Source organism: Denticeps clupeoides, chromosome 3 (assembly GCF_900700375.1).
Source record: "Denticeps clupeoides chromosome 3, fDenClu1.1, whole genome shotgun sequence".
Taxonomy (NCBI): domain Eukaryota; kingdom Metazoa; phylum Chordata; class Actinopteri; order Clupeiformes; family Denticipitidae; genus Denticeps; species Denticeps clupeoides.
The window spans coordinates 15,044,063-15,068,510 of NC_041709.1; the positions used below are offsets into that span (position 1 = coordinate 15,044,063).

Below are 24,448 nucleotides of genomic sequence, written 5' to 3' on the forward strand. Positions count from 1 at the left end.
CTTGTATGTGGTGTCAGTGCAGGGTTTGTGATGGTTTGTCCAATAAGAGAAAAAGTCCTACAGTTGTAAAGGTGGAGAAGTCCAAAGTCATGGTGTACATTACGTGTCCATTATGATGCTACTGGTCCATTTGAAAATCCCTGAAGCTTTAGTTGTTAAGGTGGTGGTGGCTGTGGTGACCCTCTGATTCGTTTCATGCTAAGTCATCATTTAGTAGTTGCCAGGAACCAGGAGTCTGTAGGCTTGATTCAGGACACTTGAACAAGGACAGCCTAACTAAGGTGAATTTAACATTGTCTGTGCCTAACAAGGGGACTGTGTGATAAAGTGGACTTTATAATTGAGACTGTGTCTGGGACTTTAACAGAAGGCCAGAGAAAACAGATGTGTTTTTAGTTTAGATTTAAACACTGAGACTGTGTCTGAGTTCCAAACACTGACCGGCAAGACGTTCCACAACTGCGGAGCTCTGTTGGAGAAGGATCTGCTCCCAGCTGTGGACTTTGGGTACCAGTAGTGACCCCACACCAGGCGGGTTCACTCAGGTACTGCGGAGCAAGACCATTAAGAGCTTTATAGGTCAAAAGTAGGATTTTGTAGTCAATCCTAAATTTGATGTGTAGCCAGTGCAGGGATTGTAAGACTGGGGTGATGTGGTCAAATTTCCTGGTTGTAGTTAGAACTCTGGCTGCAGCGTTCCGAACTAGCTGGAGTTTACTCATGCACCTACTAGAACCTGCAGACTGTAATGCGTTGCAGTAATCTAACCTTGATGTAATAAAAGCATGGACCAACTTTTCTGCATCATAAATGAAATATCCTGCAAAGAAAGACAACAGAACATGTTTCCGTGCAAGTGGATTTACTTTTTTATAACATTTCAGTCATTAGAAATGTTGTACAGCATAGTGTGCTACATTCTTTTACATGCACTGTATTCTTTATACATGCACTCATGAAGGCATCTCTTGGATATAAATAATATAAAATATAATGGTTACAAAGCAATTATGTCAAATCAAAAGCTTTTAAGAAAGTATGAAACTTGGACACAGATAAAAAATAATGCTGAATGTCTTTCAAAGAGCAGCAAGAAACCGTATTTTCATCAAAACCCTTAAAAACCCCTAGAGCAGGCTCAGAAAAAAAAAAAAAAAAAAGACCACAGCCCTGTTTTATTATAAATAGGAAAATATATATATATTAATTTCTTTAAATCTCATTGTCTCGTGATTAGAAGTTAATATGCTTGGTCATGTTTGTTATATGCAAAGTTCAGATGCTAATCTGTCTTTTTGTTTGATGTGTCTTTCGGCTCTGCCTGGTCAGCTGAGCTCTCCTCATGTGCAGAGGGCTCATGGGTACTGCCGTTCAGCCCGTTGCAGCTGCATTCAAGGCCACCAGCCGTTGAGCCGTTCCTGGAATTACCGTCTGCTTTACCGTCGATGGCACTGGCCGCAGATGCTGTAGGCTTGGTTGTGGCTTTGGTCCCACAAGTAAGGCTGGAGTCTTTGCTGGGCCGCGCGAACAGCGTGTGGTACATGGCAGACTCCACAGGGGCAAATGGCGAGGAATTGGAACCAGTCAACATCATTCTTGTCTTCAGCACAAAAAAACGATAGAGGCAAATATTAAAACCCACAAATACATGTAAATGCATGAGAAATGACCCACAGAGACACCGAGGAGGAAGGACAGGGAGGGTGAAAGAAGAATTTGATTGTCTAAAGCAAAATTAATGAGGCACGCGGGCCACGTGCAGTCAGAGGATAAAAGGGTGTGATTCAGGTAAAAGAGATTTTATACTAAAAATAGAGCTTTTGTAGCCTGTGGTAAAATAACCCCAGATAAGAGCAGGAAACTTCTTCCAGTGTAGGAGAAAGTGATGCAATAAGATGAAAAGCGATGCAAAACCCCAGTGAAAATCAGTAAGAACTCGCTAATGCGACTCATTGCAACACCTTGCCAACCTGTGTCAGACAGATCAAACATATTAAAGAAGGAAAACACAAGGAGGATAAAAGGTGCCTGTCCCTGCGGGATGTGTATAAGATTTCTGATAGGGAGTTTTTTTTCTTTTTGGTTTTCATGCTTCAAAGGGTCAACTAATGTTCAGAGGATCGAGGTAGCCCGGAAGATTTGAGGGCACATTGCAGGGACAAACCTTGTTGACAACGATGAAGACGGTGTAGATGAGCATGAGGTGGTGCTTCTGAAGAGGCAAGTAATGATTCTGCTGCAGGGCAAACAGCACAGCGCCAATCAACGTGATCTTGGTGGGACTGCACATACAAAAGGTCAAAGGTCAGTCAGTAACAACAAAAAGAAGATGGGGCTGTTTGTGTGATGTGTGATTTGAACATGTTAACCCAAGAATTACCAACCAGATTTTGAGAAAGTAGGCCAGATATATGGTATATCTGTGAAACCACAACCTCATGCACTAGATCATTTGATCCTTCCATCTATCATCTAAGCCCTCTTATCCAGGCCATTTTCACAGCTGGAGCCTATCCCAGAAGGCCCCCAGAAACAGAGCACCAGTGTGATCACACACCACAGCCAATTTAGTATCACCAATTCACCTAACCTAGTCAGTATAGGGGGAAAAATCAGTGCTCACAAGATGAAATTCACACACATGAGAACATGCACTCAGATGGCTGGACCTCTGTATCAGAGCTTGAATTGCTGTTGCATGCTGAATGAATCACAGATCCATAATAGAACTGAGACCAGGACTGTGAACTGGTCACAATACAACATTTGTCTGTTTTATTCTTAAGTGAAAGTGAAATGATTGTCCTTGTGATACACAGCACAGCACAGCACAGCACACTATGCCACACAACGAAATGAGTCCTCTGCTTTTAACCATCACCCTTGGTGAGCAGTGGGCAGCCATGAGAGGCACCCGGGGGGCAGTGCGTGAAAAACAATGTTGACACAAAATATAGATTCTGAATAATATATATTCAGCATCTATATATTATATATATGACATTTGGAGCAAACATTACACTGGGTATTTCCTTTAAGAAATGTATTTTGTTTGAAGATAATACCTTTCCTAACACATTTTTACAAAAGAATTTCCATGATGTTCAAAATACTCTAAGGCAAATTTTCATGACTATATGTTCTCTGAAATTTCTGTGCAAATTTGGAAAAAAATTACAAAAAAGTAAAATTTAGCACAATATTTTGTTAATCTAAAAGTATGACAATCCTGAAAAGCTCAATTTAAGTAAAACTGATTATAAAAGTGATAATTTCTTATTCCAGCTAGAAGTAGTGTCGAGAATGTGTTTCTCCAAGTTTGAGCAAGCCTGAGCCAGAGATCATTAGCTGTAATTTACGTTACTGTTAAAAGGAGACACGCGGCTGCAGAGGTGCGGGAATATGAAAGCAAGGCACACAGCACCATGTGAAGTGGTTCACTGCATAAAGCGAGCAAAGATACTATAGACCTGCACTAGTTTTAAATGTTGTAATTATAAACATAGAAAAACGTTTCTCGCGCAGTCTTACAGGAAACTATGTACTTCATGTTATACATTAATGTGTCAATCAGATTTCAATGACTTTTTAATGACTTTATATGTTTGTTTATTTCGTATTCCCAAAATTTTCAAGGCCTGGAAAAATCTCTTTTCGAATTCCATGACTTTTCCAGGATTTTAATGACTGTAAGAACTCTGCCACACATATTTTGAGAAAAAGTATTTAAATGGGCACCCCGAATTTCCTTTATGGTGTGATACCTTCGTATCCACTGTAAATCTGAAAGGTAAAGCAGTCTATATATTAAACTTTAAGGATTGCATAAAACAAAATAGCAAACCTGTACGTCATATTTACTTACTATTTAATAGTTACCTTATATCATGCTGTGATGTATTGAGTTTGTTAATATTTGCTATGCATAGGTCACATCACTGTGCTGGTGAACACGACAGCAGTCCATCATATAATAGAGTGGCAGAGACTGAGCAACCAGAGAGCAGCTTTTAAATGACAATGACAGAATAATGTGACAGCAGAATGAGAGAGGCAGTGGTGAAGGTGGGGGGATCAGAGAGAGAAAATCAATACATAAGGCAATTATTCTACCTGCATTACTCCACAGAGCAGAGCCACGCTTGCCATTTTAAAAGATGAAAAAGCATCTCACAGAAGTAAAGGGCGGCTCATTCAGTTACTTACACAGCAAACTCAGACATCTGACATGCACATTTACATAAGCCTGCCTGGTTGTTGTAATGATAATAAAAATAATAATAGGAACAAAACTGACTATGACATCTTCAGCAGCTCGTTGGTTTCGGGCTTCCAGATTCCACGCACCAGCTGCTCGAAGTTACTCATCAGGCCTCCACCAGCACCTTTAAATAAGAAGAGACCAATTTTACAACATCCACGCATACCCCTTTCTGGTTGTATTCAGTGCAGGGTAAAAACAATAGTGATTTCACTTTATAGGTTATGCCTTTCATGATCTACTGATACCCTGGAGTCTCAATGCAAAGTTTGTTTTTACTCAGAGAAAATGGACATGCTGATGACTATTTTTACTAAATTTTTTTACATATCAGACAAACATCCTTTGTTTATATTTTATCCATATATTTATATGAATACATCACAATGTTACTGTTCAGGTCAGCAATATCTTTTGATATCATAAAACAAGTGACTATGATTCTCTGCAGTAAACTGCAGACATACACAGTACTAATTGACCTCAAGTGCCGCTGAAATATATTTTTAATCAAGATTTTTTCACAAGAAAGACCTAATTTTATTCCCAACAGCTTTTGTAATAATATTTCAGTGCAAAATGAAACTGTCAAAAAGTATTCTAATATTCAAAGCTTGGTAAAGCCCATTGAGTCCATCTTTGATAAGGTATAAGTGTTGTCGCCTTGTCATATGAGCTTCACCTGTGACTAAAGTGTTTATTATCAAGAGGCTGAAGACCAGATCCATTGCTGATGACGCTGAGACACATTGAAGGTGTCTGCTACAAGTACTGAGCACAAAAAAAGATTTGAAGAGACTGGAGATGTTTTTGACAAGACCCTGCAAGGCAACTGCCTGAGAGGACCGTTTGTTGGCTTGATGCAAGGCCAGACCATTTTCCACTGCAGCAGAGCTCTTCAGGGTGGAAGGCAACATCAAAAGTCTGAAATACCAAGAAATCTTAGCTACCTTTTATATTCCCAACCATAAAAGAGGCCAAATTATGCAGCAGGATGGTCTTCAATCACATACTTCCATCTCCACATCAAAGTTCCTCAAGGCGAAGAAGATCAAGATGCTCCAGGATTGGCCAGCCCAGTCACCAGACATGAACATCCTTGAGCATGAGTGGGGTAGGATGAAAGAGGAAGCATGGAAGACGAAGCCAAAGAATATTGATGAAATCTGGGAGGCATGCAAGACTGCTTTCTTTGCTATTCCTGATGACTTAATCAATAATATCAATAATTTCTCACAGCACCATTACTTAATTTGTTCAATTTCTGTATAGGCGACAAAACTTTTGTATTCATTTCAATGCATTAAACATCAACTGACTTTTAAATAATTGATTAATTAAAAGTCCAGTTAATAGCAAGTGTTTCTACAAAATAGATAAGCAACAAATCTTTTGTCAGGGACTGTATATTATAGAAACACCTGCTATTAACCTGACTTAATTTACTGCAAATACAAAAATCTGTCTGCTTATTAAGTAGTGGTGTTGTGAGATCCAAATGTAATCTTGTATGACTTCCATGAGCTTTAAGGACTGCATATATGCGGTTTGGCAAGGATTCATACAATTTATTGATTAAGTCATCAGGAATAGCAAAGAAAGCAGTCTTGCAAGCCTCCCAGAGTTCATCAATATTCTTTGGCTTCATCTTCCATGCTTCCTCTTTCATCCTACCCCACACATGCTCAATGATGTTCATGTCTGGTGACTGGGCTGGCCAATCCTGGAACATTTTGATCTTCTTTGCCTTGAGGAACTTTGATGTGGAGATGGAAGTATGTGATGGAGCACCATCCTGTTGCAGAATTTGGCCTCTTTTATGGTTGGGAATATAAAGGGTAGCTAAGATTTCTTGGTATTTCAGACTATTGATGTTGCCTTCCACCCTGCAGATTTCTCGCAGATCCATGCGGGCTCCAGTAGGTCTCCTGCAATATATGCGGTGACTGTGGGGTAATTCAACTGAAGATTAATCTGAAAAATCCACCTTCTGCTACAGCATCCATCCTTTTAGCAGGCTGTGGGCCTTGGCAAATGCAACACGTTTTGTTTTTTCGGTCTTTTGTTTATTGCTGGATTCTGGCCACTGATTCGACCATGGAGGCCATTTCGAGACAGAATCCAACAAACTTTTCTGGTTGACACAGGGACTTCAGCTGACCAGGTCTCGTGGAGTGGAAAATGGTCTGGCCTTGGATTTTCAAGCCAACAAACAGTCCTCTCAAGCAGTTGCCTTGCTGGGTCTGCCTGACATGGGTTTGTCAAAAACATCTCCAGTCTCTTCAAATCTTTTTTTTTTATCCCCAGTACTTGACGCTGAGACACATTGAAGGTGTCTGCCACATCAGCAGTGGATCTGGTCTTCAGCCTCTTGATAATCAACACTTTAGTCTCAGGGTGAACCTCAGGCATGTTTGCAGAGGTCTAGTTGCAGTTGATGTGAAGGTCTAGTGTACTGGTGTCCTGTTCATACACCCCTGAGACCTAATTGATCCATTATTAGTCACAGGTGAAGCTCATATGACAAGGCGACAATACTTATGCCTTAGCAATGACTCAATGGGCTTTACCATGCTTTGAATATTAGATCATATAAAATGAGCCATTTCTGAAATATATATATATTTCAGCAGCACTTGAGGTCAATTTGTACTCAAGTGACAAGACTTTTGTCAGGGACTGTAGATAAGCAACAAGACTTCTCTCAGGTACTGTATACTAAGGTCTCATTCTTATTTTAATGCGAGTCAGGTTTTTTTCTACAAAAACCTGATATCGTTATCAATAATCATGGGAGAAATTCTCTCAATATCAATCCATCAGAAATGCAGCAATTCCACACTCTGACAAATATTTAAGGCCTCACATTTATGAGCTGTGTGTTCCCGCTGGAATCAGTCCAGGGTACAGTTGCAGTTGCAAGGTTCAGTTACTCTTTTACAAACACAAACCACTTTTAATATCTGACACTAATTTAACTTTCATTATAAACAGTAATATCGTAGGACACTGAGCTTTGTACTTTGACACAAATAGCACAACATGTCAAAGCTACCTCTGTAAATATTAAATGTATTCTTTATGTCCTGTTGACCTTCAGTTAATTATTAGGTTCTCAGTCTACGAGGTCAGAATAGGAAATGAGGGTACGTGCCTACCATCTACCATGAGAATCCCAAGCTTGGCCTTGGGATTCGCAATCACAAAATAACATTTTACACATCACTCAATCAGAGAAAGTCTTTGCCTTCTGGGACAAATATGACTGTGTGCCTAGAGAGGAGCTGTGGTTTTGTATGAGTTGGAGAAATGTGGTGCAGACACAATTGGAAAAATAAATATATATTTTCCATAAAAAGAAGAGAGCTCTGTAATTTTCATTTACCTCAACTGTGAGAGGCAGATTCTTAAAAAAGAATAATAATTTACATAGGTTTAAAGTTTTGGCCAACTTCTCTATACAGATTTTCTACACTGGGTGACAGCCTCTCCATAGCTCCTCCATAGATCTTCTGTTGGGTTCAGGTCTGGAGACTGGCAAGGTCACTCCAGAACCTTAAAAAGCTTTTTACAGAGCCACTCCATAGTCCTGGCTGAGTGTTTTGGGTCATTGTCGCACTGGAAGACCCAGCCATGACCCAACTTCAATGCTCTTACTGAAGAAAGGAGGTCGTTGGCCAAAATCTTGCAATACATGGCCCCTTAATACTTTGCAGACCTCCTGTCTTCTTGGCACCCCTATGCTTCATGGTTGAGATGGTGTTCTTGGGATTGTACTCATCCTTCTTCTTCTTCCAAACATGGTGAGTGGAGCTCATACCAAAAACTTCTATTTTAGTCTCATCTGACCGCATGACCTTCTCCCATGCCTCGTTTGGATCATCCAGATGGATCTTCAGACATGTGCTGGCTGGAGCAGGGGGACCTTGAATACACTGCAGGATTTTAGTCAATGACAGCATAGTGTGTTACTACTGATAACCTTTGTTACTGTGGTCCCAGCTCACCTCAGGTTATTGAACAGCTCCCCCTGTTTAGTTCTGGGCTGATTCCTCACTATTCTTATCATCAGTGACACTCCAAGGTCAGATCTTGCAGGCAGGGAGTTTTTACCAATAATTGCACCAACAATTGTTGCTTCTCACCAAGCTGTTTGCCTGTTGTCCTGTGCAGGTTTGAAATTGTGCCCCTGGTATCCTTAGACAGCGCTTTGGTCTCGCCCATAGTGGGGAGGTTGGAGTCTGATTCAGTTTGTGGACAGGTTTCTTTTAAACAGGTAAAGAGTGGAGGATAGGAGGGCCTCTTAAAAAGGAACTATTGCTGGCTCGTAGTTGATTAAATATTTATTTCATGTAATAAAATGCACAATAATAATTCAAAAATCATACAATGGGACGTGCTGAATTTTTTTTTCTGTCTCTCACATTCGAGATATGCCTATGATGAAAATTACAGATCTTGAAAAATCGTCAGTGTCCCAAATACCTATTTTCCCCACTCTATGTATAAGAGCAGTGAGACAGATGTGAGTTCGGTAGTAGAAGTGACAGATGTGTTCAAGGTGAAGGTGGGTCCACCAAAGATCAGTTCTGTGATCTTTGTTTTTTGCAATAGTGATGGACAGGTTGACAGATGAGATTAGACAGGAGTCCCCTATGGACTGTGATGTTTGTAGATGACATTGTGATCTGTGGAATAGGGTGCAGGTGGACGAGACCCTGGAGAGATGAAGATATGCTCTAGAGAGAAGTGGAATGAAGGTCAGGACAGAATACATGTGTGTGAATGAGAGGGAGGACAGCAGTATGATCAGGTTACAGGGAGTAGAACTGGTGAAGGAGCAGGAGTTCAGATCCTTGGGGTCAACAGTCCAGACCAATGGGAGGTGTGAGAGGAGAAGAAGAGAGTTCAGGCAGGGGTGGAATGGGCAGAGGAGAGTGGCAGGAGGAGGATATGCAGGTGGTTGGTCTGGAAGTGGAAGATGCAGAGAGGGAAATGAAGACAGATAAATCTGCTGAGGGGACCCCTAAAGGGAGCAGCCACATGTAGGAAAAAGTTTCAGTAAGAGAGGCTGTTTCAGATTGGATAATTTGTGATACACATTTGCAAATTTTACCTGCAAAACATTTACATTTAACACATTTGCACAAATTGTAACTGTGCAAATTGTTTTTGAATTTCACTATGACAAAATCCATCTTATAATATCTTTGGAATTATATGGAATTTCAGCATGAATGGATTCTTTAATGAGATTTGATCTTCATTTCATGCATAGTAATAAACTCTTAATTAAGTATATTACATGCAAATGCATGCAGACCACAAAATGACTTTTAAGCAGCATGCAAAAGATTTCTTATAGGTTTTAGGTACCTTTGGCCCAACCCACAGCAACCATCACCAGCAACCCATCCTTATATTTCTTCTGAGCTTGGAGAACCCCTCCCAGCACCTTCCAGGTCCGGGTCACCTCCTTCATCCCGGTCAGAACCAAGCGAACAGGCAGAAACGCAGCACATGAGTACAGTGCATCCTGAGGGCAGTAGAACACCAGGTACCTGGGAGGGAACAGATTCCTGAACACCTGACTAAACAATGGATGCCAAGATCCTCACATCATTGAGGAATTTTCACTCTCCATGAAATGGTGAGCTGGACCTGCATGCATCTAAGCATTTTTGACAATTTAATATGAATTAAACAAAATTATATGCAATAATTTTAAAGATTGTTGAATAATGAATGCTGGTATGTCAGTTTTTCCTTCTACATCAGTATAAAATTTCATCAATATGAAAATACTTTCAGAAATACCTTTTTTCATAATATAACTTTTATAGTTTTGTGGCTTCTACTTACCTTTTTGCCTTTATCTGAATTTAATACAAAATAAAATGTCTTTATAATTTTAAATTACACAAATGTGACTTATTTTCTTTTTCTTTTCAAGTGTCGGTCACTGTTGATGTATGCTGCCTATAAGGGAAACAGCGCAGACGAATGCTTTCTGTCTGCCTTAAATAGCATGGGTACGCTACAGAGGGTGACCAATTATTCAATTGTTCGTTTCATTTCCCTTTTCCCAACACTGTTAATGGTCATTTATCTGTTCATTATCATAATGTGAGCTCATTTCTTGTAATTATTGACTGTGCTTATTCATGTGTAAACCATGACAGAAAATCTGCATTTATCCTTTATTTCCATTTTACAAGATGACTCATTGGCTTACTTACATAGAATTTATACTGATTTATATAGAAATTACACTGATTTGTTCTATACCACTAATAACTAATCAGACCACACAGAGCTGATTATGATAAGGGTTATAATTAGATTTTTGATCTATTTATTTTACATTAAGAATGTTTCAGACACCATGCACTAGAGGGCAGTCTTGCACTGCGACAGTTATTTTGAGTCTCACACTTTCTAAAAGTACTCATTATGTACCCATGCATCACAACTGTGCTCAGAGCCATGTCACTTCCCAAATGACACAAACAGCAGGATGAGGGGTGGCATATGTAAATCCTGCAGACACTTGATGGTCTGAGAGAATAATTTTTACTGAGAATTTATTTTTCCTGTGATAGGACTCACCAGACTAGTGAGGCCAGAAGGATGTTGGTACCGTTGGACAGAGGGGCAACCGGAGGTTCTGCCATCATGAGTCCCGAGAGAATGGCCCCACCGAAACAGTACAGCATGGAGCTGAACCAGCAGGCGAAGGGGCTCCGCTGCGCCACGTCCATACTCCCTGAAAACCAAGCACCACTACGGTCAGTATCACAGCTATTGTAATAGTCATTTCTGTTATTAACTCACTCACTATCCATCACCACTAGTTAAGCAGGCTCACGGCCACCAGAGCCATCCTGGGACATTGGGCACAGGGCGGGGACACATTCAGGGCGGGGACACACTCTTATTTCAAGTAGCATGTCATTACGATCTCATGCTCAGAGGTCTCTCATTTGCTTTATTAAAATCCCTGCCAACATAGCACACAAAACTTAAATAAGAATTATTAATTCAATTTACAACACATTTCATTTTGGTCACAAATGAGGCAACGAAGCATCAATACGATAAACGTAACACTTTTCTTACCCCAACAACTGTGTTTAACTGTGTTGACCCATTTTGACCACTGAAAATGGGCCCTAGCTCCAATTTATTTCTTAAACAGTAAAAGCCTTAATGACTGGTTTTAAGGTTCTTTTATGTAAAATCATGTTTTTAATATTAAATGTACCTTAAGTAATTAGATAATAGGAGACAGGTGCAATTATATGGAATTACAAAATTGCTAATTAACATTCATTTCCTAATGTTGTACATGTATGTGTAATTTCTCTGTAGAAACATTATAGCGTAAACTGAGGGCTGCTATTTTCAGACTTCTTCTGAGACATCACTTGTTCAAGCTCCTCCCAAAAGCTACACTGCCGCTTCTGCAGTCTGCATGTAACATGCGGGATGTATAAAGTGTGAGAGACAAATGAAGCCACATTAAGTACAGGTGAGTGTTGGATATAAAATCACAACTGACCACAAAGAGTCTTTAAACATGAACTTTAACCACAATGCAGTGCAATCAAGCGAACCAGCTCTGCCGCACCCCTCATTAATTATCTGCTGAGATGAAACGTGCTGGTCTGGGTTGCCCTTTTTCCTCCTGCACAGTCTCCTACACAGGATGGGGAGAGGTGAGTGTGTGGCATGAGAGTACATCGTCATCTCAGAGACTTTATATACTCCGGGTTGACTAATGACTGCAGTTGCCTCTTATCTCCCTGTGGAACTGCTGCAGATCAAAGCTCAAAAGGTCAGAAGGGCAAATTCAGACACACTTACGCAATGTACACGGCTCAAAAAATGTAAGGGAACACAAACATATCATAGATCTGAATGAATACAATATTTATTTTAAATCATTTGTTCTTTACATAGTTGAATGTGCTGACAACAAAATTACACAAAAATTATAGATGGAAATATAATTTATTAACCCATGGAGGTCTGGATTTAGAGTCACACTCAAAATTAAAATGGGGGGAAAAAAAAATACTACAAGCTTTAATGTCCTTAAAGCAAATGAGGCTCAGTAGTTGGCCTCCAAGTCCCGGTATGACCGCCCTATAACGCCTGAGCAGTCTGTTGTGCAAGGTGCCGTTCGTTGGTGGATGGAGTGAGACATGATGTGCTCAACTGGATTCAGGTCTGGGGAACGAGCGGGCCAGTCCATAGCATCAATGCATTCATCTTGCAGGTACTGCTGACACAGCCAGGCCCATGAGGTCTAGCATCTTGGAACCTAATGGCAGTCAGTCTACCTCTGGCGAGCACATGGAGGGCTGTGCGGCCCCCCAAAGAAATGCCACTACAGACCATTAATGGTGGCCAAACCGGTCATTTTAGAGGATGCTGCAGGCGGCAGAACATTCTCGGTGGCGTCTCCAGACTCTGCCACGTCTGTCACATGTGCTCAGTGTGAACCTGCTTTCATCTGTGAAGAGCACAGAGCGTTTGCCAATCTTGGTGTTCGTGCAGAACGTTTGGAATTTCCCAGAGGTGTTGGGCTGTGAGCACAACCCCCACCTGTGGACGTTGGGCCCTCATACCACCCTCATGGAGTCTATTTCTGACCGTTCGAGCAGATACATGCACATTTGTGGCCTGCTGGAGGTCGTATTGCAGGGCTCTGGCAAGCTCCTCCTGTTCCTCCTTGTACACAGGTGGAGGTAGCGGTCCTGCCGCTGGGTTGTTGCCCTCCTACGGCCTCCTCCACGTCTCCTGATCGTGCCTCCATGATCTGGACACTACGCTGACAGACACAGCAAACAGCATGTGAAATTGATTTTCAATTAGTGTTGCTTCCAAGAGGACAGTTTGATTTCACAGAAGTGTGACTTGAAGTTACATCATGTTTTTTAAGTGTTCCCTTTATTTTTTGAGCAGTGTATATTTATACACACACACACACACACACACACACACACACACTTCCCCAATTAAAAACATTAGTGATATCTGTATGTAGGGATAATTTCTCCGGAGTAAAAACGTTGTCCTAGCTCTTACAGTCACGGGTAGTACTGGCTATGAAGGGTGTGGCCCTAATCCAGACAAGACCTTTCTGCTAATGTTGGGGATTAACCACAAAGAAGGAACCGTAAAGACGTGGAGTCTCAGTTTCAATCAGAGGAAGACGAGAAGAAATCGAGAAGATCTTCAAATTATCTGATCTTTTGCAATTTTATATTAATTTTATTTTTTTTTTCCATATTAAGGGAAATTGGTCAGTGTCTGTATATACTGTATACAGCAAACATATTATAAATCACAATAAAACAATTCATTTTATTCCAATGATATCACAAATGATAATGAGGAAATGTCAGGGGCAAGAACATCACAGGGTTATGAGAGAACCTCAAATATCAATGCAGATGACCACGAATGTCAATGCAGACCACGAATGACCACTAAAAATGCACAAAACACAGATGCCCAGCTCCAAATCATCAGTGTCCTGATCCTGGAGCTGCACGGAAAATCTGCTGACATGGATGATAATGGTGAATATGGGAAGAGACACCAACACGTCTGACAGCCTACTGCAGATCCCAGACAAAGCCTTATTAACAGACTTGTGCCTGCAAGGACTGCTGAGGCAGCGAAGCAGACAGGTGATTGGGTGACGGAAGGTAAAATGGTTGTGTGATCAGTAACGTACCTGTCAGCTGGACGACATGACCTGCAACGCCAGCAGAAGCAGCGCATTAATGATGCACCAGCAGGAAGGACACACATTTTCCTACATTCACCCTATTACCAATTAAACCATCGAGTCATAGTTTGATGGCAAATAACGATTTTAACAGAAAGTACGTTCACTTAGGTGACATTTTTACATCAATGAGCAAAATGGCGGCATGAACAGTGAATAGCTTCTCTACACTTAAAGGGTTCCGCCATGCGTTCAAGAGTTTATCCATCGACTTCACTTTAAAAATGACAAGTGGTCAATATTCACAATATTCATTCACATGCTCACAAGGTGTTTAAGTATTTTTGTAAGTATCCTTTGTATTCATGTACATTCTGTGCTGTATATTTAATGTGTACACAAATACTACAACGCCCATACAATGCTTTATTCACTAAGCTTAAAGAGGTCAAAATTATACATGAACTTATAGTTCTTACCAAGGAACAACGAACGCAGCAAACACAACACAGCATTGACTCCACATGCACATAACCAATGCTGACAACTAAAAAAAAGCCGGAGAAAGTGTTCATCTGTCATCTCCCAGCTACATTTAACCAGATTCAGATGGATTCATTCTGAAAGCCAAAAGGATGCAATTCGCAGAGGATAAACAAAGGTGGGTGAAATGCCCCGAAAACCACACAACTAGAAGCACTAACGGTGTGTGTCCCCGATAAAAATGAACATTTGCGAACATATTTTATTATCACGGGATGGGCTGGATGGCGTGAGTGCATGAAGGCCTCCTCTACCACCCAATTAAAACCTGGAGGAGGAAACGAGTGCCGCTGAGAAGGGCTCCCAGTGGACGGCGGGGGTCCCGCGGTCCCTCCTCGACTGTGAAAAGCACGTAGCGCTTCAGGGGATTCTGCGGCACAAAACATTCAGAGGCAAGCGACAGGATCGAGGAAAACGAAACGGCAATAATTATGTGTCAGTAAACAGCCGTTTCAGTCAGCACGCTTTCTCCAGTTTTTACCCGAAGATCTCGCCGGGGGGGCTCCAGCGCAGTAGTGTTTTGGGAGAACGGAAGGGAAAAAGACGACTGAGATGAATAATTTCAGCAAAATTGTCCAGCATGCCATCTGAATTTGGACGGCCAGAGTCTTGGTACCGTACGCGAGCATTGCTGAACACTGACAGGAGTAATCCCAGTGTTTATAACGGATCCGGAGGAACTTCGTAGACCCTGCACTTGGGGAATAAACCCCCTCTTTCCCTGTGATAACATGGTCCATTAACCACGTTATTAATAGCAAGATGAGGACAGGGTGAGCACTACAGACCACCTTACAAGGAAGCAGGAAGAATTCTCCAGAAGGGCAACCCCCAAGTGTTTAAGCTGGAGTCTAATGATGCGTCTCTGGGCCTTCCTACCATTACTTCAAAAAGAGGGGGAGCAAGAGCAGCTTCACCGAGCTAAGCCCGTTTCCACCCAACTTCATTTGCACGTGGAGCATCATTTTCCAGTCAAATGTGAGCCGAGTGATAAAAGGCACACAAATTCTGAAGCCACAGGCTAATTCCACTCCTTCCTGCGGTATGTCGCTCCCTTGCATGAAACCCGGGCAACAGAGGTGTAGGTGCTGAGCGGGAGAACTTCTTCTGGAGGGACCAGTCTTGCGAGTCAGGCCCGGAGCCTTTTCTCCGCCCATGTCAGCGCTCCAGATCTCATGTTGGTCAGTCTGTAATCGCAGTCGTGCTTTGGGACGGCGTGTTTACACGTGGAACTCTTGACTTTCTTTGCACTGTCGTTCTCATCCCGTGCACGTAAACATTCAACCGACACGGGGGGGGGGCCTTGCGTATGAACGGATTTGCTGGCCTGGTCGTGTATCAGTGACAGGTCCATTAAAAATGTAAAGCGATGAAGAGGAGAGGGAATAGGCCGCATAGACAAAAATAAACCGGACAGAGCATTCCTTGGCCGAAGATGAGCAGGATCAGGGAGGGGGCTTTCCTTTTTATCTTTTGTGCTTAAAAAAATGCAGCCACAATATTAAACAAGTGGAAAGAAAGAAGAACTAAACTTCCGGAATTGTATCTGATGCTGTTCGCGCGGTTAGACGTCAGGGAAAAGGGTACGGAGGCAGCGACGTTCCCTGGAAACACCAGCTTACCACACTCAGGAACATCCAGCACACCCGGTCTGTTCTCCTGATTTCACAAACCGACCTTAAACAGTCTGCGTTTCTGTGTAACAAAATGCGGAGTTTTTTTCGGAGAGGCTTGGCGTGAATAATAAGCCCGTATCCTATGACGGGCCACCAGCTCAATTGTTTAGTAACCCACGATATTCAGGACACCGTGAGCCCTACATCGACCGCGAAACACGCGAGGGGGTCGGAAATGCCAACGGGGAGGCCGAACTAAAATAGGCCTCCGCTACTCCACAGCGTCAAACGGCAGAACAATAGAGGACAACGGCGCGCCACCTGTTGCCATTCTGGTCCCCATGGCAAGACGACAAGTCGCTGGAAGCATAACTGTGGCCCCGGCACGAAGCACTTGCACACAGAGGGAAACCCCACAAATCACGGGGGAAACGGAGTACACAGGGGTCAAGGTTCAGCCACTAGGGCCCATAGCCTTGTTTGTCATTCACGGCCAGGAGAATAATTCATGGGAAGAGAGGAGCAGCCTCTGCATCCTAATATGGAGTGGCCTTGGCCCGAGGTCCGACCTCGTCACTTGGTCTTCGGCCAGAGTATAAATGCGCTTTAACTCTGTACGTGTTTGGTATATTTAGACTAATCCTTTAAGTTGTGTGAGGTAGAGGAGCTCATTTGGAAATAAAGCGCTAACTTTAAAAAAAAAAAAAAAGTTTAAAAGTTAAAAAGCCCTTCATAGCTGACATCTCGCACATTTCTGCCGGACACAAGCGTACCCAGGTGGCATTGCGGAGTGCCACCGTCGCCTACCTGGCTGCTCGCGCAGCGCCATCACGGACACGACGTAATGCGCCACGTCAAAAAACGGAAACATCCGCAGGTTGGACAGTCCGAGCGACAGCTCCTCAAAGGGCAGCAGAGTTAAAAGATCCATCTCTCCTTCCGCTCCGGCAGCGTCTGCGCAGGTGAGCGGCCGCGGGAAAGCCTTTAATCCGGCAGGTGTCCCGCCGCCGGGGCCCCTGCGCCTCCCTTCGCGGGTCTAATTTCGGCCCCGCAGCTGGATGCTAACGGCAGGTTAACAGCTGCTGCGTGAGGCTGCCAGCGAGTCGCTGCTCTCCGGTCAGCGGATCTGTAAGCGCTCGCGATCGGCAGAAGTCGGTCTCGCTCTTCCGCGGACGCCCATCTTCCGGTATGGGGGGCGCTGCGGTTTTTGGCGCGCTGTGATTGGCTGCGCTCCGCCCTCTCTCGGCCAATTGGAGCGCATTTACACGGAAGGACGTTGTTTCCTTAGAGCAGAACGTGGGAACGAGTTGATATGGTTTTTTTTTTTTTACGTTTGTCACTTGAACGTTTCTTTCCCCTCTATTATATTTGTCAATTTTCTATAAACCCATGGCAGTGTTCACACAAGACTACATAAGGGTTGGCCTGACCACACAGAATAGGTTTTGTGTGTGAACATTTACTTTTACAGCATTATCCAGCACAAAATATAAGGCAACAAAACTGCATGTTGTGCAAATATGACTTATGATAATAATAAATCTGTCTGTGTAATTACTAATGAAAGTCGCTCTGAATAAGGACGTAAGTGTAATGTAAATACTGCTAGCTGCTGCTATTAAAAAAAAAGGTTTTACAGTGTTGTAAAAAGAGATCTAAAACAAAATATGCCATAACGCTCCATGCACCAATTTATGCCACTGGAGTTGCAGTAAGGGTGTCATGTCAGCAGATGGCGACAGCGTCTTACGGTAGTTTGAAGTTTGAAAGTTTTGCTATGCTGTATCTCATCAGTATTGCAGAACATGCGCATTATGATTATGTCATCCAAACATGCTCACATAGCCTAATGGTGCGTTTGTGTTTATATACCTGTAGAGAGTATTCATCTCTGTTATCCCACAGAAAAAAAAAATCCACAGTAAAAGTAGGTTCTGACAGTAGTGATGTTGCATCCTGGTCAGAGCACCTGGCCATTTGTCTGGCTAACAGGGAATGTGCATTTTACCTGGAGGCTCACTTGGGCAACAAACAACACTACCCTTGTCCCGCTTCCAGCTCTCGCGGCTCATCAGTACCTCCAGACACAGCTCAAGATCAAAGAAGCCACCGCTGCACCAGGAGCCCTGCCGCTGCCCTCATTCCAGGGATATCTGGGGCCCAGTGCACAATGGGCAGCAACCAGAGCTGGGAATCCGGGGCCACGGGAAAACTGAGGGAATTAGACCCGCACAAGCATGTCCCGATTTAGGGCGCCCTAGGCTGTTGCTTCATAGTGATGTTGTGAGACATTTTACATAAGGTTCATACGTATCATGCCAGTTATAATGATGAGAGGAACTCTAACCTTTTCCAGGGAAGAGAATGTCGTAATTGCTGGCACTGATTTTAGGAAACAAACCTGCAATCCAACTTTCTGTTAGACGCCACAAAATTACAGCTCTCGTCCTTAAAAGTGGGATGTAAAGGCGGAGACATATGTCTTGTCATGTCGGGTTCTTCTGCAGAGAATGTTTAACTTTGCCATTTTGTATCAGTAGAAGCGTAGGTTAAACAATATTTGTAGCACTTCTGAGATCCCTACTACAAAAACGTGTGTATTGACTCAGATTGCCCATGTTTTATTTTTTCACATTCATATGTTCACATGACTGCATCTTTTAAACCATGCTCTAGGCATTACCTAGTTCTCTGTTTTTGCCTTTCTTCATGTCTTTCTCAGCTTGGGTAAGACGAAAGACGAATTCTGTGCACTGTTTTTGTATCGTGATGACTTCTGTTTTACTGGAAGATGTGACCCAAGATGTATTGAGTTTTTTAATGAGTCAGTAGTGAGTCTGTGTTTTCCCTGCATTGTATACTGGGGCACTGAATGTAGGTAGCTGTGAAATTCACCCCCCCAAGAGAAACCCATTTCAATACTCCATCGTCTGTTTTTTTACAGAGTTAAAAAAAGGAGTCACTAGCATGATTGACAGCTCTCACACACTACACTTGATTTAATGTCAATACATCACACACCTCTGTTCCTTAGGCTCCTGTCCATGTGGTAAGATAGTGGACATGACACATAATATAGGACCTTGGACATTCTAGTGTTTTTTTATTGTGCATATGTGTGTGTTATGAGTATGTTTATGGTTTTTGTGAAGTCAAACATAAGATTCAGCATGGCACATCTGGACTTGGATATTTACCTACTCTTGCCTGCAAAAGCATTCCAAATCCAACAGATTGAGGGTATTTCTTGAGCACAAGACCTCTTCAGGTCACCCATTAATCTTATTTGTAGGGTTGTTTCATTTTAGCCATCGTGTGTGATTGTTTTCTTTTATATTTTAGCCAATTAAATTATGTACTTCACAGCCTTTATTGCAGGAGTACAGGTGGGTCGATTACAATTCCTCCCTTGTGTGGTCATATTAAAACCCATTGTCCTTTGAACTGGGTGTGTGGTATGTTTCTTTTGTCATTTACCATGAATCATGTCTGGGGAGTATGTGTGTTCCAGACTATATGAAGGCCACAGCTATCACTGCGTGCCATGATGTTGATTCTGCTGCACCCTATGAGCTGACATTTACAGGAGGAGGCAAAAACAACACATAAGTCATGGCACTGCAGATGAAAAAAAGAACAAAACAACAGCATTTCAGCAACCTGCTCCATAAAGTCCACAAGGGACTATTTTCTGAATCTGCAACTATTGGGTTTCGCCCTAAATTGAGACACAAGGGAGCGCTTCAAGTATTTAATGTCTTTTGTGAAATATTGCAGCTGAAGCAGAAACCAGCAGGGATTCTGCAGAGAACGGACAGCAGTTACAGCAGCTCCTTACATTTGGGGCAAAGCAGACTGGGAAATCTTTCATTACTGTGGCCACAGTAATCTACTGCCTCTCTTTGGACTGCTTCCATGCATTCTATTCGTTTAAGCCTGCAATGCCAAGAGAGAACCTCCTAAACATCAAACTATTTTTTATGAAGCATCTCAATTAGAGCGACTCACCTCTGCTGTCTCAGTTCACTTTATGTTTATTTATTAACATTTCCTCAGCTCTCAGATGTGATAGGAATATATTACTCCTGTCAGGGTTTATATTCGCGATGTGAGAAAAAAAAATAGTATGTAACACCGTTATATGACTGGTTGTATTTTTCAACCATCCATAAATCCTCTAGGCCAGGGATGCATTCCCAACAATGTGCAAGTGCACTGCCTGGACTTACTTTCCAAGAAGTGAGTAGACCCAGACTTAAACCAGACTTAAATTCAGCATCTGCCCATCAAAGGTAATGGTTGTGAATAGACTGTGAAAAGAACATTTAGCACACAGAGGAAACCCATGAAAATTTAGGTCCAACAAAATACCAGAAGAGTATGAACCCAGTTTTTTTCTTAAAACCACACCATGACTGTATCTCTAGTTTGTGGCAATACTCTATATTTACTATACTATATTTACTATACTATATTACTATACTCATTTTTCCTTTCAATTTTTTTTGTTAAGCTGGTCTGCTGCAAAGCACAGTGCACAGTGCAGCAGACATACTCTCCTTGTGTGGAGTTGATTAATAACCACACTGTGGACAACGTATTTCATCTGATGAGCTCTGAATAGAAAGGGACAATGGCCCTCCGTTAGGCTGCAAGTCAGCAGATTCATTAGAGGCTATCCCATGTGAGTGTGTGACCCCTGCCAGATCAAATAAAAAGCACTGATACAGCCGACTACCCTCGTGCCCCCAAATGCATGCCCCATGTGACTTACAAAGGGAACACAGGTCAACATATGGGTCAGCACTGTTTGGCCATTGGAATGCGGATGTCTCTTCTCGCTGCCTGTCTGGATAAGCAAAAAGGTTACCATGTCACAACTAGTGCCAGAACAGGTAGTACTACCACACTCAACAAGCAGCCAACCCACACAATTACACAAATCACCCCCCCACACACAATATCGCACAATTTCCCTCTCGAGATTGAAGAGTGTTTTATCGTTAGGGGAGTTAGGGTTGAAACACTGTTCTCTGGAATTACTGTACACAGCCACATTTAAACTCAAAACCACACACACGTCACACATACTGTTAATGAAAAGTTAAAAGACTGATTGTTTATTATGACTACTGCAGACCTGAACTGTTCCTTGTTCATTAAAAGCAGAGCAAATGCAATGCCTGTTGGGACTAACATAGCTAAACCTTTGGCCTTTATAAATGAATATCTAAGCAGAGCAGCAGGATGTCAGTTACGCTGTTGTTTCCGAAGGAAGCAGGAAGATGGAAATGATGGGGGAGGTTCCTCTCATCCATCTGTCTGGAACATAGAAGATCACAGATACACATACCTCAAGGATATGTGTGGAACTTTTACTTCTCTTTCCCCTGTCTTTCTGTCTCTCAGATACTTAACAGACACAATGGAGCCAGTGACTAGAGGAATGACTGGGATCTGGGAGGAGACCTTCTTTTGGGCACACCACACCCCTGTGGTTGGTGTCCCTCCTAGCCTGGTTTAATTGTACACAGCCCTCTGCCTGGCAGTGGCTGGAGACGGTACAGAGCAAAGTGAAGTGAAAAGTGAGTTTTTGTCAATGTAATACGCAGCACAGCACATGGTGCACACAATGAAATCACCCTTAGTGAACATTGGGCGGCCATGAAAGGTTGCCGAGGAACAGTGTGCGGAGAGCAGTGTACCGTGCTCAAGGGGAAAGTCAGTGGCACCTTGGCGGCTCGGGATTTGAATCTGCAACCTTTAGCCACGAGTCTGATTCCTTAGCCGCTAGGCCGTCTCTCGTGCTGTCAGGCCAAGGGCAATGGGTCAAGGTGAAAGTCAGAGGTAATGAAGGTGGACTTAGAGGAATCAGTGAACCACTTCGGTTCTGTTTAAAGGTCACTTGACTTAGTCCACTTCTCCACCAGTTAAGAGGAGTTGAAGTAAAAATTCAAAGCTTTACCATGCATGTAAAATTCTGTTTGCAAGCCTTTAAAGCAAACATTTACCATGTTTGCTCATCTGTGGAAATCATGTTTACACCATTCTGTTTTTGTAGTTAAATTGCATGCTGGAAAACACCATAAACACCGGCATTTTAAGCAAGTCTTATCACTGACGTCCCAAACATGCCCCAACAAATCAACCCTTTTCCAAAGACCTTCTAACGGGGTCTGTCAAGCATGTGAAAAAAACATGTAAACCTGCTTTTTCAGTGTTCCCTTACTGAACCTTATATTCAATAAATGTCCATGGTCAATAAGATATAAAGAAAAATAATTTAAAAAAATATATGTATTTGTGATGTTAGCCAACCTCAGCATGAATTGACAGAAGACGGTCTGGACCAGTCACAATGATTTTATGTTTTCCAGGAGATTGAACAGATTAGAAGTTCAGTTGCACTCCTCATTTTGGCAGCTTTTGGACTTGATTGAATAGAGACCCTTGTTCCCTTTGTGCACATGTCATAGCCATAGGCCTCTGTCCAAACTGGCTTGTTTTCAAATCGGTCCCAACCCAGGAGATCTTTGTTATGAAGCATCACTCCATATGAAGACATATTTGCAGCTGAGGAATGACGATTAATGATGAGAGTAAAAATATATGTGAAACATCAAGGACACCCTTTCTACCTGACCTATTCCTTTGAATACGGTTACTTCTTTAAACTGATGCATTTTTGCAGTTTACCTTGATTGTAAAACAGAATAGCATTAATAGCAACTAAATGAATATGCAGTGGAATTATGGGAGAATGTTTGGATCAGCATTTATAATGAACTAATTATGCATATTCTAGATCTGAGCATGAATGAATTGACAGTACTAATTGAGAGTCTCCCTCAAGTTTTATGTACATGAATATGCATCAGCACTGTCAAGAGATAATTGACATAAATCTATTACATACATCATTTTTTTGTTGCAGGAACAATGATAACTAAGTCCAGTATTTCTATGGAGATGGTCAGGGTGCTGAGCACCTGCTGTTGTAAAGCCTCTGAAAAAGACCCCCCTGTAATCTAAAACTTGGCTGCAGGCCGCTGCAGTCCATTCACAGGTAGACTTGCTGAGCTGCACCTAAACACCTGGCCCAGGGCGGCTTGACAAGGCTCGCTGCAAGCGTTGGCATCGGGTGCTAAGATAGCTCGGACCTCTGGGTCTCCCTCTTCCCTTTTACCCAGCCATTAGATGGAGAAAAAACAAAGCCACTGGTCAAAGGGAACCACGGAATGTTATTTAGGAACTCTTAAATTTTTTTTTTTATGATTAATGAATTATTTGGTCAACCAAGTATGAATTCTATACAGATTGGTTTTGTTTTGGCCTTTTGGTGTGTAAAGACATGTTCTTAAGATGCCTTGTGATCAATGTCTGCACATCAGTGCAGACATGTGTTTTTTTTTTTTTATTCCTCTCCCACACATTGGATTGAATATCAAATATTCTAGCAGAAGTCTCTATTCAATCACACAAACAGGGAGTGTTTCATGTGAAGACTGACAGGCTTGACTTGACCATTGGCTGTGTCTCCAGTTCTCTGCCTCCGTTCCCAGTGTATATTTAGCAAAGAAACATTTTTAAAAAATCATTCGCAATTAATGTTTATCTGGTGTTGTTATCCACAGCCACTTAAGTACTTACTCTCCAGTTACTGACTAATTATGGGCCAGATCCCCCTGGAGCAAATTAAAGCTGAGTGTGTTGCTCAGGCTCATGGTGCTACTGACAGAATCTGTAACGACTTTGGGATTAGCGGCTGACTGCTGGGTTACTATCGGTTTTGAAAAGAGATGGGATCTCATGTGGCGAAAATTCCAACTACTACTTGCTCAGTTTGTTCTCACTAGTTCTTCTCGTACATTTACCTCGTAAACTAGGCATGATGGTAGCTGCCTTTGTGATTGTGCCGTTAAAAGATAATTTCTTCTAAGGATTTCCTAAAATGCACCTTCATGCACTTGTTTGATTTCCACTGATAAGGAAAGTATTGTCTCCTGTGCTGAATTGTTTGATTACCCAAAATCCCAATCAGGGCTGTATTATAATTTGTGAATTCCTCTGGGGTACGCTTGTGGATTTGCGGCGCCTGTGCACGTTTGAAAAGACTGAGCTGATGAAAATTGCTTTGAAAATCAGATATACCCACTATACTATGAATGACATTCCTCAGAATGTCCTAGAGGCCTCAGGCTACTCCAGAATGAGGGAACACTAAATTCTTTTCAGCACAAAGTGTGTGCATCGTGTGTGTGTGTATTTTCCCTTTCTTTCTCTCTT

At 42.2% G+C, this 24,448-nt stretch overlaps 1 protein-coding gene across 3 annotated transcripts; it reads right to left on the reverse strand.

The window, feature by feature from the left end:
- Nucleotides 1-845: 845 nt before the first annotated feature.
- On the reverse strand, nucleotides 846-17,332 carry tmem38b (transmembrane protein 38B). Of its 3 annotated transcripts, none has more exons than XM_028974150.1 (7): nucleotides 16,970-17,332; nucleotides 10,871-11,027; nucleotides 9,638-9,822; nucleotides 9,080-9,229; nucleotides 4,298-4,385; nucleotides 2,165-2,282; nucleotides 846-1,600 (listed from the first exon to the last, which is right to left on the reverse strand). In XM_028974150.1, exons 1-7 carry the CDS (start codon nucleotides 17,091-17,093, stop codon nucleotides 1,283-1,285), a joined length of 1,140 nt encoding a protein of 379 aa, XP_028829983.1. In that variant the 5' UTR covers nucleotides 17,094-17,332; the 3' UTR covers nucleotides 846-1,282. The 3 variants fall into 3 exon arrangements, with proteins under 3 accessions (XP_028829983.1, XP_028829984.1, XP_028829986.1); XM_028974151.1 differs by lacking the exon at nucleotides 16,970-17,332 and adding an exon at nucleotides 11,823-14,003; XM_028974153.1 differs by lacking the exon at nucleotides 9,080-9,229 and having other exon boundaries at nucleotides 16,970-17,329.
- Between the last annotated feature and the right edge of the window lie 7,116 nt (nucleotides 17,333-24,448).

Excerpts from the sequence above, each read along its gene's own strand:
- tmem38b (XM_028974150.1), bottom strand. The coding sequence starts at position 17,093 with ATGGATCTTTTAACTCTGCTGCCCTTTGAGGAGCTGTCGCTCGGACTG. Across the intron at positions 11,028-16,969 it reads GGCGCTGCGCGAGCAGCCAG|GGAGTATGGACGTGGCGCAG; the intron begins GTAGGCGACGGT and ends CTTGGTTTTCAG. Across the intron at positions 2,283-4,297 it reads GAGCTGCTGAAGATGTCATA|TCCCACCAAGATCACGTTGA; the intron begins GTCAGTTTTGTT and ends TTGTATGTGCAG.